Source organism: Oncorhynchus gorbuscha, unplaced genomic scaffold (assembly GCF_021184085.1).
Source record: "Oncorhynchus gorbuscha isolate QuinsamMale2020 ecotype Even-year unplaced genomic scaffold, OgorEven_v1.0 Un_scaffold_844, whole genome shotgun sequence".
NCBI classification, from domain to species: Eukaryota; Metazoa; Chordata; class Actinopteri; order Salmoniformes; family Salmonidae; genus Oncorhynchus; species Oncorhynchus gorbuscha.
In genome coordinates, this window is record NW_025745836.1 from 225840 (window position 1) to 240128 (window position 14289).

Here is a 14289-nt window from a genome sequence, read left to right on the forward strand (position 1 = left end):
CACTAACATATATCCTACTAACATATCTCCTCCTACTAACATATCTCCCACTAACATATATCCTACTAACATATCTCCTCCTCCTAACATATCTCCTACCAACATATCTCCTCCTAACATATATCCTCCTACTAACATATCTCCTACTAACATATCTCCTCCTAACATATCTCCTACTAACATATCTCCTCCTACTAACATATCTCCCACTAACATATATCCTACTAACATATCTCCTCCTACTAACATATGTCCTCCTACTAACATATCTCCTCATACTAACATATCTCCCACTAACATATATCCTACTAACATATCTCCTCCTACTAACATATCTCCTCCCACTAACATATCTCCCACTAACATATATCCTACTAACATATCTCCTCCTACTAACATATCTCCTCCCACTAACATATATCCTACTAACATATCTCCTCCTACTAACATATCTCCTCCCACTAACATATCTCCTACTAACATATCTCCCACTAACATATCTCCTCCCACTAACATATCTCCTACTAACATATCTCCTCCTACTAACATATCTCCTACTAACATATCTCCTACTAACATATCTCCTCCTACTAACTTATCTCCTCCTACTAACATATCTCCTCCTAATAATATATCTCCTCCTACTAACATAAAAGCATTTTAGACAGCAGGTATAGTGTACATAGAACTATGAATGAGGTACTGGTCATCAAGAATATTCCTACATAGATCCAGGAGGAGTAATGCATTTGAGAGCAGATATGCCATTTGTCCATTTTTGTTTTATTAATTCACAGGTGATATTTATGGATGATTCTATCATTGTTTGGGGAATAAATAAGTTTAAATTAAATATTCAATGACATCAGCACATAATTGGAGCTGTAATGTAAATGTAGAATCCAATAGATAATTCACTCATCCTTTACCTCCTTTTCAGAGAAAATACTGTTATTGATCAATGAACTCACCAAATTGTCTCAACGATCTCATACCCCACAAGGGGCCAAAGCCTCATGGATTTTCCTCAAAAGGATGGAAAACAATAAACAGCTAGTTGGGTGTGAAACTGTCACTAATTAGTAAGGAACTCCCCTCACCTGGTTGTTTAGGTCTTAATTGAAAGGAAAAAACAAAAATGGAATGAGTTTTAACCTATGATTCTATACAGCAGGGAGTACTGGAGTACTGCTCATACACTGGAGATCTGGAGGTCTGGAGTACAGCTCATACACTGGAGATCTGGAGGTCTGGAGTACAGCTCATACACTGGAGGTCTGGAATACTGCTCATACACTGGAGGTCTGGAGTACTGCTCATACACTGGAGATCTGGAGTACAGCTCATACACTGGAGGTCTGGAGTACTGGAGTACTGCTCATATACTGGAGGTCTGGAGTACTGCTCATACACTGGAGGTCTGGAGTACAGCTCATACACTGGAGGTCTGGAGTACTGCTCATTTTTTTATTTAACTTTTTTTTAACCAGGTAGGCAAGTTGAGAACGAGTTCTCATTTACAATTGCGACCTGGCCAAGATAAAGCAAAGCAGTTCGACACATACAACGACACAGAGTTACACATGGAGTAAAACAAACATACAGTCAATAATACAGTAGAAACAAGTCTATATACAGTGGGGCAAAAAAAGTATTTAGTCAGCCACCAATTGTGCAAGTTCTTCCACTTAAAAAGATGAGAGAGGCCTGTAATTTTCATCATAGGTACACATCAACTATGACAGACAAAATGAGAAAAGAAAATCCAGAAAATCACATTGTAGGATTTTTAATGAATTTATTTGCAAATGATGGTGGAAAATAAGTATTTGGTCAATAACAAAAGTTTATCTCAATACTTTGTTATATACCCTTTGTTGGCAATGACAGAGGTCAAATGTTTCTGTAAGTCCTCACAAGGTTTTCACACACTGTTGCTGGTATTTTGGCCCATTCTCCCATGCAGATCTCCTCTAGAGCAGTGATGTTTTGGGGCTGTTGCTGGGCAACACGGACTTTCAACTCCCTCCAAAGATTTTCTATGGGGTTGAGATCTGGAGACTGGCTAGGCCACTCCAGGACCTTGAAATGCTTCTTCCGAAGCCACTCCTTCGTTGCCCGGGCGGTGTGTTTGGGATCATTATCATGCTGAAAGACCCAGCCATGTTTCATCTTCAATGCCCTTTCTGATGGAAGGAGGTTTTCACTCAAAATCTCACAATACATGGCCCCATTCATTCTTTCCTTTACAAGGATCAGTCGTCCTGGTCCCTTTGCAGAAAAACAGCCCCAAAGCATGATGTTTCCACCGCCATGCTTCACATTAGGTGTCACGTTCTGACCCTGGTTCTTCGTTTGTTTGTTTTAGTTGGTCAGGACGTGAGTTGGGTGGGCATTCTATGTTTTGTGTTTCTAGGTTGGTTTTCTGTGTTCGGCCTAGTATGGTTCTCAATCAGAGGCAGGTGTCGTTAGTTGTCTCTGATCGAGAATCATACTTAGGTAGCCTGGGCTTCACTGTTGTTTTGGTCCGATCTTCAGACGAAGAGGAGGAAAATAGAGGAGATATGTTAGGAGGAGATATGTTAGTAGGAGGACATATGTTAGTAGGAGGACATATGTTAGTAGGAGATATGTTAGTAGGAGGAGATATGTTAGTAGGAGGAGATATGTTAGGAGGAGATATGTTAGTAGGAGGAGATATGTTAGTAGGAGGAGATATGTTAGTAGGAGGAGATATATTAGTAGGAGATATGTTAGTAGGATATATGTTAGTAGGAGATATGTTAGTAGGAGGAGATATGTTAGTAGGAGGAGATATGTTAGTAGTAGGAGATATGTTAGTAGGAGATATGTTAGTAGGAGATATGTTAGTAGGAGATATGTTAGTAGGAGGAAATATGCTGGTAGGAGGAAATATGTTAGTAGGAAATATGTTAGTAGGAGATATGTTAGTAGGAGGAAATATGCTGGTAGGAGGAAATATGTTAGTAGGAAATATGTTAGTAGGAGATATGTTAGTAGGAGGAAATATGCTGGTAGGAGGAAATATGTTAGTAGGAGTAGATATGTTAGTAGGAAATATGTTAGTAGGACGAGATATGTTAGTAGGATATATGTTAGTAGGAGATATGTTAGTAGGAGGAAATATGCTGGTAGGAGGAAATATGTTAGTAGGAGTAGATATGTTAGTAGGAAATATGTTAGTAGGACGAGATATGTTAGTAGGAGGTATGTTACTAGGAGATATTTACCTTTAAAATGACTTATTTAAAGCGCCCAGCACGTCATCCTCGTTAACAGTTTATAAAATGTCAGAGAGTGAGAAAGGGAAGCGACAGCAGAGAAGTCCTGTAAGGCGATACAAACCAGACTAGATGCCAAAACCGTGACGGCCGGGATGGAGAAATTGTACAATGATTGCTCTGCAAGTAGACCTACAAAGCGCCAGCTCTCAAACACCATATGTGGAGAAACAGATTGTTCGATGTCTATGAACAAGCTGTAATACATCACTGTAGAAACACATCACATTGATGAGCTCTTGGGAAATGAAGTCCCATGTAGGGACTGACCACACAACATGGAGGAGAGGCACACAGCAGAAAACCTAAAACGGCATTAACTACCATTGTTGCTGAGTGGGTGGGGGACAGCGGTAAGATGAGGGCTAGGGTAGGGTTTCCACTAGATAGCACAGCCACAAAGTCAAAATTATATTATTATAGAAATAGGCGGGGTTTATGACTTTGTGGCTGTGGTAACTACAGTGATGACCATCTGGTAGGTAGCCAGGTCTGTGGTAGATTGAACAGCATTGCCCCTTAGTTGAGCAGTTTACTACCGCTGTTAGCAGTGGCGTGTATTCATAGATGGCAAGGGAAGTCAGGCTTTCCCAAAACATTGACCAATAAAACAATACATAAACATCTTTCAGTTCGCAAGAGGCTGAACAGCATCCGAGTGAGCGAAACAGCGGCCATCTATCTGATGCCAGCAAGCATTTGGCATCCCTTGATCATTTAAAAAATAATAATAATAGCCAATCGGCGTTGGGCTAAACTGAGCGAGCTCAACTGTGACTGGTCCTGGCACACCCCAAAAAAGTGTAAACGGAATCCAGTATGGATTTTACATCAAAAGCCAAACATAATTGACAGAGACATGAATTGTAATCTTGTGCTGTTTCCTCCGTTTGCTAGCTAGCTAAAATTGGCCCTTTCCTAAATTACCCATGGATGGAGATAGGGATTTGGACTTGTGGTTTTACTTCATTTTCCGTACTGGCCAATGATTATAATGGCGATTTTGATCCAACCATTAATTCATACATTGTGCTCCTGGCCTGAGAGGATGGAAGTTCAATATGTAGCTAATGTACTGTAGTAGGCTAATGTTACCTAGCGGCACATCGTTGCCCATGAAAGGAAGTTAGGTTGCGAGCAATAATTTTAGGCAGGTCACCTAAGAAAACAAAAACGAAGTGTGTACTGTATGACAGAGTCATAGACTGTTTCGTCAACATGAAAGAGAGGAGGATGGCATTGGAATTTCTCTACAAGTAGAGTCCACATGTTTTTTCTACTTACATTTACATTTACATTTAAGTCATTTAGCAGACGCTCTTATCCAGAGCGACTTACAAATTGGTGCATTCACCTTATGACATCCAGTGGAACAGCCACTTTACAATAGTGCATCTAAATATTTTAAGGGGGGAGGGGGTGAGAAGGATTACTTTATCCTATCCTAAGTATTCCTTAAAGAGGTGGGGTTTCAGGTGTCTCGAAGGTGGTGATTGACTCCGCTGTCCTGGCGTCGTGAGGGAGTTTGTTCCACCATTGGGGAGCCAGAGCAGCGAACAGTTTTGACTGGGCTGAGCGGGAACTGTACTTCCTCAGTGGTAGGGAGACGAGCAGGCCAGAGGTGGATGAACGCAGTGCCCTTATTTGGGTGTAGGGCCTGATCAGAGCCTGGAGGTACTGATGCCGTTCCCCTCACAGCTCCGTAGGCAAGCACCATGGTCTTGTAGCGGATGCGAGCTTCAACTGGAAGCCAGTGGAGAGAGCGGAGGAGCGGGGTGACGTGAGAGAACTTGAAAACACTAGACGGGCTAATGAGTTGTAGGGGTTTAATGGCACAGGCAGGGAGCCCAGCCAACAGCGAGTTGCAGTAATCCAGACGGGAGATGACAAGTGCCTGAATTAGGACCTGCGCCGCTTCCTGTGTGAGGCAGGGTCGTAATCTGCGGATGTTGTAGAGCATGAACCTACAGGAACGGGCCACCGCCTTGATGTTAGTTGAGAACGACAGGGTGTTGTCCAGGATCACGCCAAGGTTCTTAGCGCTCTGGGAGGAGGACACAATGGAGTTGTCAACCGTGATGGCGAGATCATGGAACGGGCAGTCCTTCCCGGGAGGAAGAGCAGCTCCGTCTTGCCGAAGTTCAGCTTGAGGTGGTGATCAGTCATCCACACTGATATGTCTGCCAGACATGCAGAATCAGAAGGGGGAAAGGAGAAGATTAATTGTGTGTCCATAGCAATGATAGGAGAGACCATGTGAGATGACAGAGCCAAGTGACTTGTATAGCGAGAATAGGAGAGGGCCTAGAACAGAGCCCTGGGGACACCAGTGGTGAGCGCGTGGTGAGGAGACAGATTCTCGCCACGCCACCTGGTAGGAGCGACCTGTCAGGTAGGACGCAATCCAAGCGTGGGCCGCGCCAGAGATGCCCAACTCAGAGAGAGTGGAGAGGAGGATCTGATGGTTCACAGTATCGAAGGCAGCCGATAGGTCTAGAAGGATGAAGAGAGAGTTAGCTTTAGCGCCTCCGTGATACAGAGAAGAGCAGTCTCAGTTGAATGACTAGTCTTGAAACCTGACTGATTTGGATCAAGAAGGTCATTCTGAGAGAGATAGCGGAGAGCTGACCAAGGACGGCACGTTCAAGAGTTTTGGAGAGAAAAGAAAGAAGGGATACTGGTCTGTAGTTGTTAACATCGGAGGGATTGTAGGTTTTTTCAGAAGGGGTGCAACTCTCGCTCTCTTGAAGATGGAAGGGACGTAGCCAGCGGTCAGGGATGATGAGCGAGGTGAGGTAAGGGAGAAGGTCTCCGGAAATGGTCTGGAGAAGAGAGGAGGGGATAGGGTCGAGCGGGCAGGTTGTTGGGCGGCCGGCCGTCACAAGACGCGAGATTTCATCTGGAGAGAGAGGGGAGAAAGAGGTCAGAGCACAGGGTAGGGCAGTGTGAGCAGAACCAGCAGTGTCGTTTGACTTAGCAAACGAGGATCGGATGTCGTCGACCTTCTTTTCAAAATGGTTGACGAAGTCATCTGCAGAGAGGGAGGGGGGGGGAGGATTCAGGAGGGAGGAGAAGGTGGCAAAGAGCTTCCTAGGGTTAGAGGCAGATGCTTGAAATTTAGAGTGGTAGAAAGTGGTTTTAGCAGCAGAGACAGAGGAGGAAAATGTAGAGAGGAGGGAGCGAAAGGATGCCAGGTCCGCAGGGAGGCGAGTTTTCCTCCATTTCCGCTCGGCTGCCCGGAGCCCTGTTCTGTGAGCTCGCAATGAGTCGTCAAGCCACGGAGCGGGAGGAGGACCGAGCCGGCCTGGAAGATAGGGGACATAGAGAGTCAAAGGATGCAGAAAGGGAGGAGAGGAGGGTTGAGGAGGCAGAATCAGGAGATAGGTTGGAGAAGGTTTGAGCAGAGGGAAGAGATGATAGGATGGAAGAGGAGAGAGTAGCGGGGGGAGAGTTGGGACGGCGCGATACCATCCGAATGTGGGAAGTGTTGGATGAGAGCGAGAGGGAAAAGGATACAAGGTAGTGGTCGGAGACTTGGAGGGGAGTTGCAATGAGGTTTAGTGGAAGAACAGCATCTAGTAAAGATGAGGTCGAGCGTATACTGAGGTCAAAAGAGGAGAGGAGTGGAAAGAAGGAGGCAGAGAGGAATGAGTCAAAGGTAGACGTGGGGAGGTTAAAGTCAGAACTGTGAGAGGTGAGCCGTCCTCAGGAAAGGAGCTTATCAATGCATCAAGCTCATTGATGAACTCTCCGAGGGGACCTGGAGGGTGATAAATGATAAGGATGTTAAGCTTGAAAGGGCTGGTAACTGTGACAGCATGAAATTCAAAGGAGGCGATAGACAGATGGGTAAGGGAGAAAGAGAGAATGACCACTTGGGAGAGATAAGGATCCCGATGCCACCACCCACACCAGAAGCTCTCTGGGTGTGCAAGAACACGTGGGCGGACGAAGAGAGAGCAGTAGGAGTAGCAGTGTTATCTGTGGTGATCCATGTTTCTGTCAGTGCCAAGAAGTCGAGGGACTGGAGGGAGGCATAGGCTGAGATGAACTCTGCCTTGTTGGCCGCAGATCGGCAGTTCCAGAGGCTACCGGAGACCTGGAACTCCACGTGGGTCGTGCGCACCACCAGATTAGGTGGCAGCGGCACTTGCACAAATGCACACACACACACACACACACACACACACACACACACACACACACACACACACAGAGAGAGAGAGAGAGAAACATCAGAACCATGGACAGCCACATCACATTTAGCTTACATTGATTGGACTAAATTGTTTTTGGTATCTTCTAGTTGTCACTGTATAAGACTAAGCAGAGGTGATTTGATGATGTTGAAATGGTGCTGGAATAGTGAAGGCAGCTTCTGTTTTCTTTGCAACTTGTGGCAACTTTGTGGTTCTAAATCAACAGTTGTTTAGCAGTCTGAAAATGTCAGAAACATTAACTTGACCATGCTGTAGATCATGTAACTGTTTGTTACATTCAATATGCTTTGTGGACTTCACCAGACAGAGGTTGCTCTCCGGTTTTGTGATGAAACAAAGGTGTTGTTAAATTTATTCAGCCACTGTGTCTTCTTATTGTCTCGACCTTAGGCCCATATATCACGGTCGCAAGGCATATGAGCTAACATGTTATAGAGCAAACAACGCAATTATCACAACACATTGGTTTGGCTAACCCCAGTGATTTTACCCACACACCACCTCTGCCTGTTAGCCAATTACAGCCCCACAGACAGTACAGGCCTCTCAGACATTGAGTTTTTTTTTACAACAATTGCCTTCTGCTAGCCTGTATTTCAGGAGCAATTATACCTGATTTTTACCCAAAGGCAGCCCAATTATGATATTTTGCCCAATTATTGGTATTTTGACCAATCAGATCAGAATTAGGCTGCCTGTGTATACTAGGTGCTTTGAGGTTGCATTGTAAAGTACAGAATAACTAAACACAGGTCACGTATTTGACATGGTCTAATATGTATTTGATTAATGTCTACAGACTATGAAGGGCAGCATAGCCCACCTATACCTGTCTCTCGTCAAACTTTCAATGCAACACTCTGGTCCAGGGTGCGCAGATCTGATGCATGACACGCAGCTGATCTTTCAAAATAATAGTTTGGGAAACATTTATTTAACAAAACAAAACAATCAAACCATGTTCATAAATTACGAAGGGATCGAGCACATAGAGGTATTACATTTGATCGCGCACTATCGGCTACTTTTGTCTCACTACAATATGATCGCCCCAGACCTCTTTTCTTGACCTCTTCTTTGTTGTCTTTTCCACAATGTGGATTCACTTGATATTGGGTTAGCCTGCTAACACATTCAACGACGTTGCTTACATTTCCAAAATATACTGACTTTAAATTACCCAAAACCTTTCGGTTAACCCAACATGTACCTGTTACCTTCCAATCTCTTTAATATCGTCTACCATGTGAATGACAACGGTCGGTCACTTCCACCGTAAAACACCTCCCAATCCAATCCGGTGTCTTTTTTTGAAAACAATGCCCATATTTGGTGTGAGCAGGTGAACGCGAAGGCGGAGGATGAGACACGGTTGTGGAGAAAAGGAGGTATATAGTCTCCTGCTGAAATGTGGATGCTACACTTCATTGAAGACATCATTCCCGGATTCTTGAAGAGAAAGCATCCTAACTGACAGGTAATCAAACGCCACTATCCCGACGTTTGAGAAAGCCAATCTGAAATGTGGAGTTGTATCGCTAAATATGTTCTAGCAATGGTTAAAATCACTTGATTTCAAATACAGCTTTGCTTGGATTTGTCTGTGAATACGTGTTTGAGCTGTTGGGATCGGGGGCATATATTGAGAAATAAATTACTGATTGGAATTCTTTGCTTCGTTCCAAATTATTGTATTTCCACTATTTTTACAAGGTCTGCTAGTAGACTAGTGCTCTTTTAAATCACTGGTCAAACATTTGAACTAATTGTTACGAATTACAGCTGACTGGTCCTTTGTCTACACTTACTAATGAGAACCTCTAATTTGTCTCATTTATATTGTAGCAGACCCAGAAAATGGTATGGCTTTGTTCTTGCTTTTTAGGCCTTGATTCATTAATCCTCTTTTTTTTAACAGAATGGCTGAAGATGATATTGCTGCACTGGTGGTTGACAATGGTTCAGGCATGTGCAAGGCTGGTTTTGCAGGGGATGATGCTCCCCGTGCTGTCTTCCCCTCCATTGTTGGAAGACCCAGACATCAGGTTGGAACCATACTGGGCTCTTGGATATCGGATTCACTTCATACAGGCTATACTTTTATACACAAACTATATGTGGACACTCCTTCAAATTAGTGGATTTGGCTGTTTCATCCACAAGTTGTCAGTAGAAGGGCCTGACTGAAAAGCTCTGCCTTTCAATGTGGCACTGTCCTAGAATGCCACCTTTCCAATTTGCTCAACATCAGTGCCTGACTTCACTAATGCTCTTGTGGCTGAATGGAAGCAATTCCCCACAGCATTGTTCAAACATCTAGTGGAAAGCCTTCTCAGATGAGTGGAGGCTATTATAGCAGCAATATTAATACCCATGATTTTGGAAATTAGATGTTTGAGCATGTGTCCACTTAGAACATTACTGTATCTCTATATTTGACATTGGGATAGAGTTTGAAGAGGCTATATAGAACTCTTCCTTCTGGGGGTGCTCTTGAGCCAACAACTTCTGTAGTGTAAATTGAGTTTATGTGTAGTGCAGGGACAAAGTGTAACGTAATGTCTCTTTCCCCAGGGTGTGATGGTGGGCATGGGACAGAAGGACAGCTATGTGGGAGATGAGGCCCAGAGCAAGAGGGGCATCCTGACTCTGAAGTACCCCATTGAGCACGGCATTGTTACCAACTGGGACGACATGGAGAAGATCTGGCATCACACCTTCTACAATGAGCTGCGTGTGGCCCCTGAAGAGCATCCCGTCCTGCTCACAGAGGCCCCACTCAACCCCAAAGCCAACAGGGAGAAGATGACCCAGGTAAGTGGGGGCATTAGTGTTTTTTGCAAATAAACACTGGCAGTAGTAAATAAACCCAGCCATTTTATTTACATGGACTCCTCATCCACCAGCAGAATGTAGAGCAGTTTCACATCAGGGTTACTCTGTTCACCTTGCCTGAGGGTAGGTATTGCTTTAGTGGTGGGCCTCACATTCTTAGCAGTATTTGTAGGTGTTTTAAACACCCTTTCGATAAAGAGTCTCTCACAGTCCTAATTCCCACCTTCTATTCTTCCACCAGATCATGTTTGAGACCTTCAACAGCCCAGCCATGTATGTAGGTATCCAGGCTGTGCTTTCTTTGTACGCATCTGGTCGCACCACAGGAATCGTGATGGATTCCGGGGATGGCGTTAGCCACACTGTGCCCATCTACGAGGGCTACGCTCTTCCCCACGCCATCCTGCGTCTGGACCTGGCCGGACGCGACCTCACGGACTACCTGATGAAGATCCTGACTGAGCGTGGTTACAGCTTCACCACCACGGCCGAGAGGGAGATTGTGCGCGACATCAAGGAGAAGCTGGCCTACGTGGCGCTGGACTTTGAGCAGGAGATGAATACCTCTGCCTCCAGTTCCTCTCTGGAGAAGAGCTACGAGCTGCCTGATGGACAGGTCATCACTATCGGCAACGAGCGCTTCCGGTGCCCTGAGACCATGTTCCAGCCGTCCTTCATTGGTGAGATGTTTTTCTGTGTCTTTAAAGAGTAACTTCAGTTAATAATGTCTTTGTTAAAAGCCATTTGTCTATGGTTGGCGAGTTTAGTAATTCTAGTCCTGAAATCGTCACTTCTATCCACTACTAAAATGGAGGCTCTGAAAATGATTCCTCTTGGTAGAGGTCACACAAGATGCACCCTCTATGTATTGATATGACTATTCATAAGCACTAAACATACAACTTTCTGGCTTTTTTAAAATGTATTTTTTATAAATCAGTGGACAAAGGTTCCATTTGGCCACTGGAGTCGCTCTTTAATACATGTACAAATGTTCACCTGCATTGTTTGCTGTTTGGGGTTTTAGGCTGGGTTTCTGTACAGCACTTTGAGATATCAGCTGATGTACGAAGGGCTATATAAATAAATTTGATTTGATTCTTGTCTAGACAATGTTACTCAGCGTAGTGATAGTCATTCACCACTATACAATCCTCTGAGCTTCTCGCCAGTTGTGTGTTCACTGACCTCATTAAAAGAGCAATACTTGTAGGCCTGTTAATTTCTGTTCCTGGGGCTGCCATTGACATGTACATGCTTGCTTTTGTAGGAATGGAAAGCACTGGAGTGCATGAGACCACCTACAACTCTATCATGAAGTGTGATGTGGACATCAGGAAAGACCTGTATGCCAACACTGTTCTCTCAGGTGGAACCACTATGTTCCCTGGCATCGCTGATAGAATGCAGAAGGAGATCAGTGGCTTGGCACCTCCTACTATGAAGATTAAGGTGGGCATTCACGTGTTATTCTGTCACTTTTAGCCATTGGGCATTCAGTGTGACATCTCTCGACTAGCCCCATTTTTATTTCTCTATCTTTTTTGCTTCCCAAATAGTTTCATCAGAAATCTAATATATGACTGTATTCTGTACTAAAACTACTTTAGATCTCCCTGTTTTACTAATGAATGCGTTCAAATCTCTTGTTGCCAGATCATCGCCCCTCCCGAGCGTAAATACTCTGTGTGGATTGGCGGTTCCATCCTGGCCTCTCTCTCCACCTTCCAACAGATGTGGATTTCCAAGCAGGAATATGAGGAATCTGGCCCGTCTATCGTCCACCGCAAATGTTTCTAAAGCCTTGACTCTTAACCTCGGTGTTACTCCTTTCAGGGAGTCTGTTATTTCAGATGGCTCTCCTGTCCAGAAGCCAACACCTTGCCCCTGTCCACTAAGCATTTGTGTGGCTCTAAAATGATCAGATGAGTAGCAGTGACTTCCACCTATCCTAACCGGTAGAGAGAAAGCCATATTGTTTCAGTTCTACATGGGGGGGGGGATTGACAGGGTGCTTTCTGGGTAGGCTCAGTGTTAGGGTTGTGACATTCTGCCTTGTGTTGTATTTGTTACTATTAGTCTTGTATGTAACATCTGCTACTGGGCCATTGAATAAATGTTAACTGTAATGTGATATTCTGTGTAGTCTATTTGCAACATTAAGTCTTGTAATTTGTTTGACATTTTTTTTAATTTACTGATCATTTCAGGGAATGATGTGATTTATAAACACACTTAATGTATTTGTCATTAGCTGGAACCCACTGCAGGTTAAATCAACTGGTTTTCTCATTGTTACATTCTCTTGTTGAACCTCATGTTTATTGCTTCATCTCTCAGATCTATGGGATGTGCTGGCCAGATGACATCCTTTCATCTCAGTATAGATGAAGGCAAGGTGAAGCCACTTCTATAATGTACACTGAAAGCCCATTGTCTTTGACAGGAGTACATGCTAATGAACGGAAGTAGCTGTTCTAATCACATCAGTGATGACGTGAACATAAGAGGCAGCTAATTCTATATCAGGGGGTCTTGTCATGAAAGGCTGTGCAGGTGTGTGTTCTACACCAGTGCTAAAAAACCTGATGGCAGTATTTAAATCCCAGACTGAAGCAGGTGAGTTTACAAAATAGCTAGCTAGACCCGACGCCTATTTTGGCATTGATCACGCTGGTCAACTGGGTGGGACTTCATACGGCAGGCACATTTCACTCGCAGCCAGGTTCACTGATTTTCAGTATTTATCTAGACCTGGAGCACCAGATGAGTGCAATTTAATGATCCTATCGAACAGGGTTAGTCCTGGAAGTTGTGCCAGACTCCAGGCCTGCAGTTGGAGATCCCTGATTTACATGATATGTCCACTTGATGGCAGTGCCGTGTTGACATTGTCACATGACCTACACTGGTCGGGGAGCAGGTGCTGCTGTCACATGACCTACACTGGTAGTGAAGACAGTGCTGCTGTCACATGACCTACACTGGTAGTGAAGACAGTGCTGCTGTCACATGACCTACACTGGTAGTGAAGACAGTGCTGCTGTCACATGCCCTACACTGGTAGTGAAGACAGTGCTGCTGTCACATGACCTACACTGGTCGGGGAGACAGTGCTGCTTTCACATGACCTACACTGGTAGTGAAGACAGTGCTGCTGTCACATGACCTACACTGGTAGTGAAGACAGTGCTGCTGTCACATGACCTACACTGGTAGTGAAGACTGTGCTGACTGAGCATGGGAGAACCTCAGTGGTTTAATCTAAACCCTCAGGGATCTTAGTCTATAATATGTTGTTTTGGTGGCTGCATGTACCTAGAACTGATACTGTATAGCCCTCATATTCATATCTGGACTGGAAGCCAGTTCCACTGCTTTATTTTTCATTGTTCCCCTCTAATCAGGTATTGATTTAGACCTGGGATACCAGGTGGGTGCCATTAATGATTAGGTAGAACAGAACCAGCAGTAGTTCAGACCTCATGTGTATGAGTAGTACTCCAGACCTCCAGTGTATGAGCTGTACTCCAGATCTCCAGTGTATGAGCTGTACTCCAGACCTCCAGTGTATGAGCAGTACTCCAGTACTCCAGACCTCCAGTGAATGAGCAGTACTCCAGACCTCCAGTGTATGAGCAGTACTCCAGACCTCCAGATCTACAGTGTATGAGCAGTACTCCAGAGTTTGCCCCTGCTGTATAGAATCATAGGTTAAATCGGGTGTCAAACTCATTCCACGGAGGGTCGAGTGTCTGTGGGTTTTTGTTTTTTCCTTTCAATTAAGACCTAGACAACCAGGTGAGGGGAGTTCCTTACTAATTAGTGACCGTAATTAATCAATCAAGTACAAGGGAGGAGCAAAATCCCACAGATATTCAGCCTTCTATGGAATGAGTTTGACATGTGTATGAAATTAATTTGGTTCACTG

General features: G+C 44.3%; 1 protein-coding gene across 1 annotated transcript; it reads left to right on the forward strand.

Moving 5' to 3' along the window:
- Nucleotides 1-8841: 8841 nt before the first annotated feature.
- Nucleotides 8842-12491, forward strand: LOC124020529 (actin, non-muscle 6.2-like). Its single transcript, XM_046335766.1, has 6 exons — nt 8842-8999; nt 9441-9567; nt 10097-10336; nt 10599-11037; nt 11628-11809; nt 12014-12491. Exons 2-6 carry the CDS (start codon nt 9442-9444, stop codon nt 12155-12157), a joined length of 1131 nt encoding a protein of 376 aa, XP_046191722.1. The 5' UTR covers nt 8842-8999; nt 9441; the 3' UTR covers nt 12158-12491.
- The last annotated feature ends 1798 nt before the right edge of the window (nt 12492-14289 follow it).

Bases quoted from the DNA above. Each gene is read 5' to 3' on its own strand.
- LOC124020529 (XM_046335766.1), top strand. From the start codon at position 9,442: ATGGCTGAAGATGATATTGCTGCACTGGTGGTTGACAATGGTTCAGGC. The intron at 9,568-10,096 runs GTTGGAACCATA...CTCTTTCCCCAG, and splicing joins TTGGAAGACCCAGACATCAG to GGTGTGATGGTGGGCATGGG. The intron at 11,810-12,013 runs GTGGGCATTCAC...TCTTGTTGCCAG, and splicing joins CTCCTACTATGAAGATTAAG to ATCATCGCCCCTCCCGAGCG.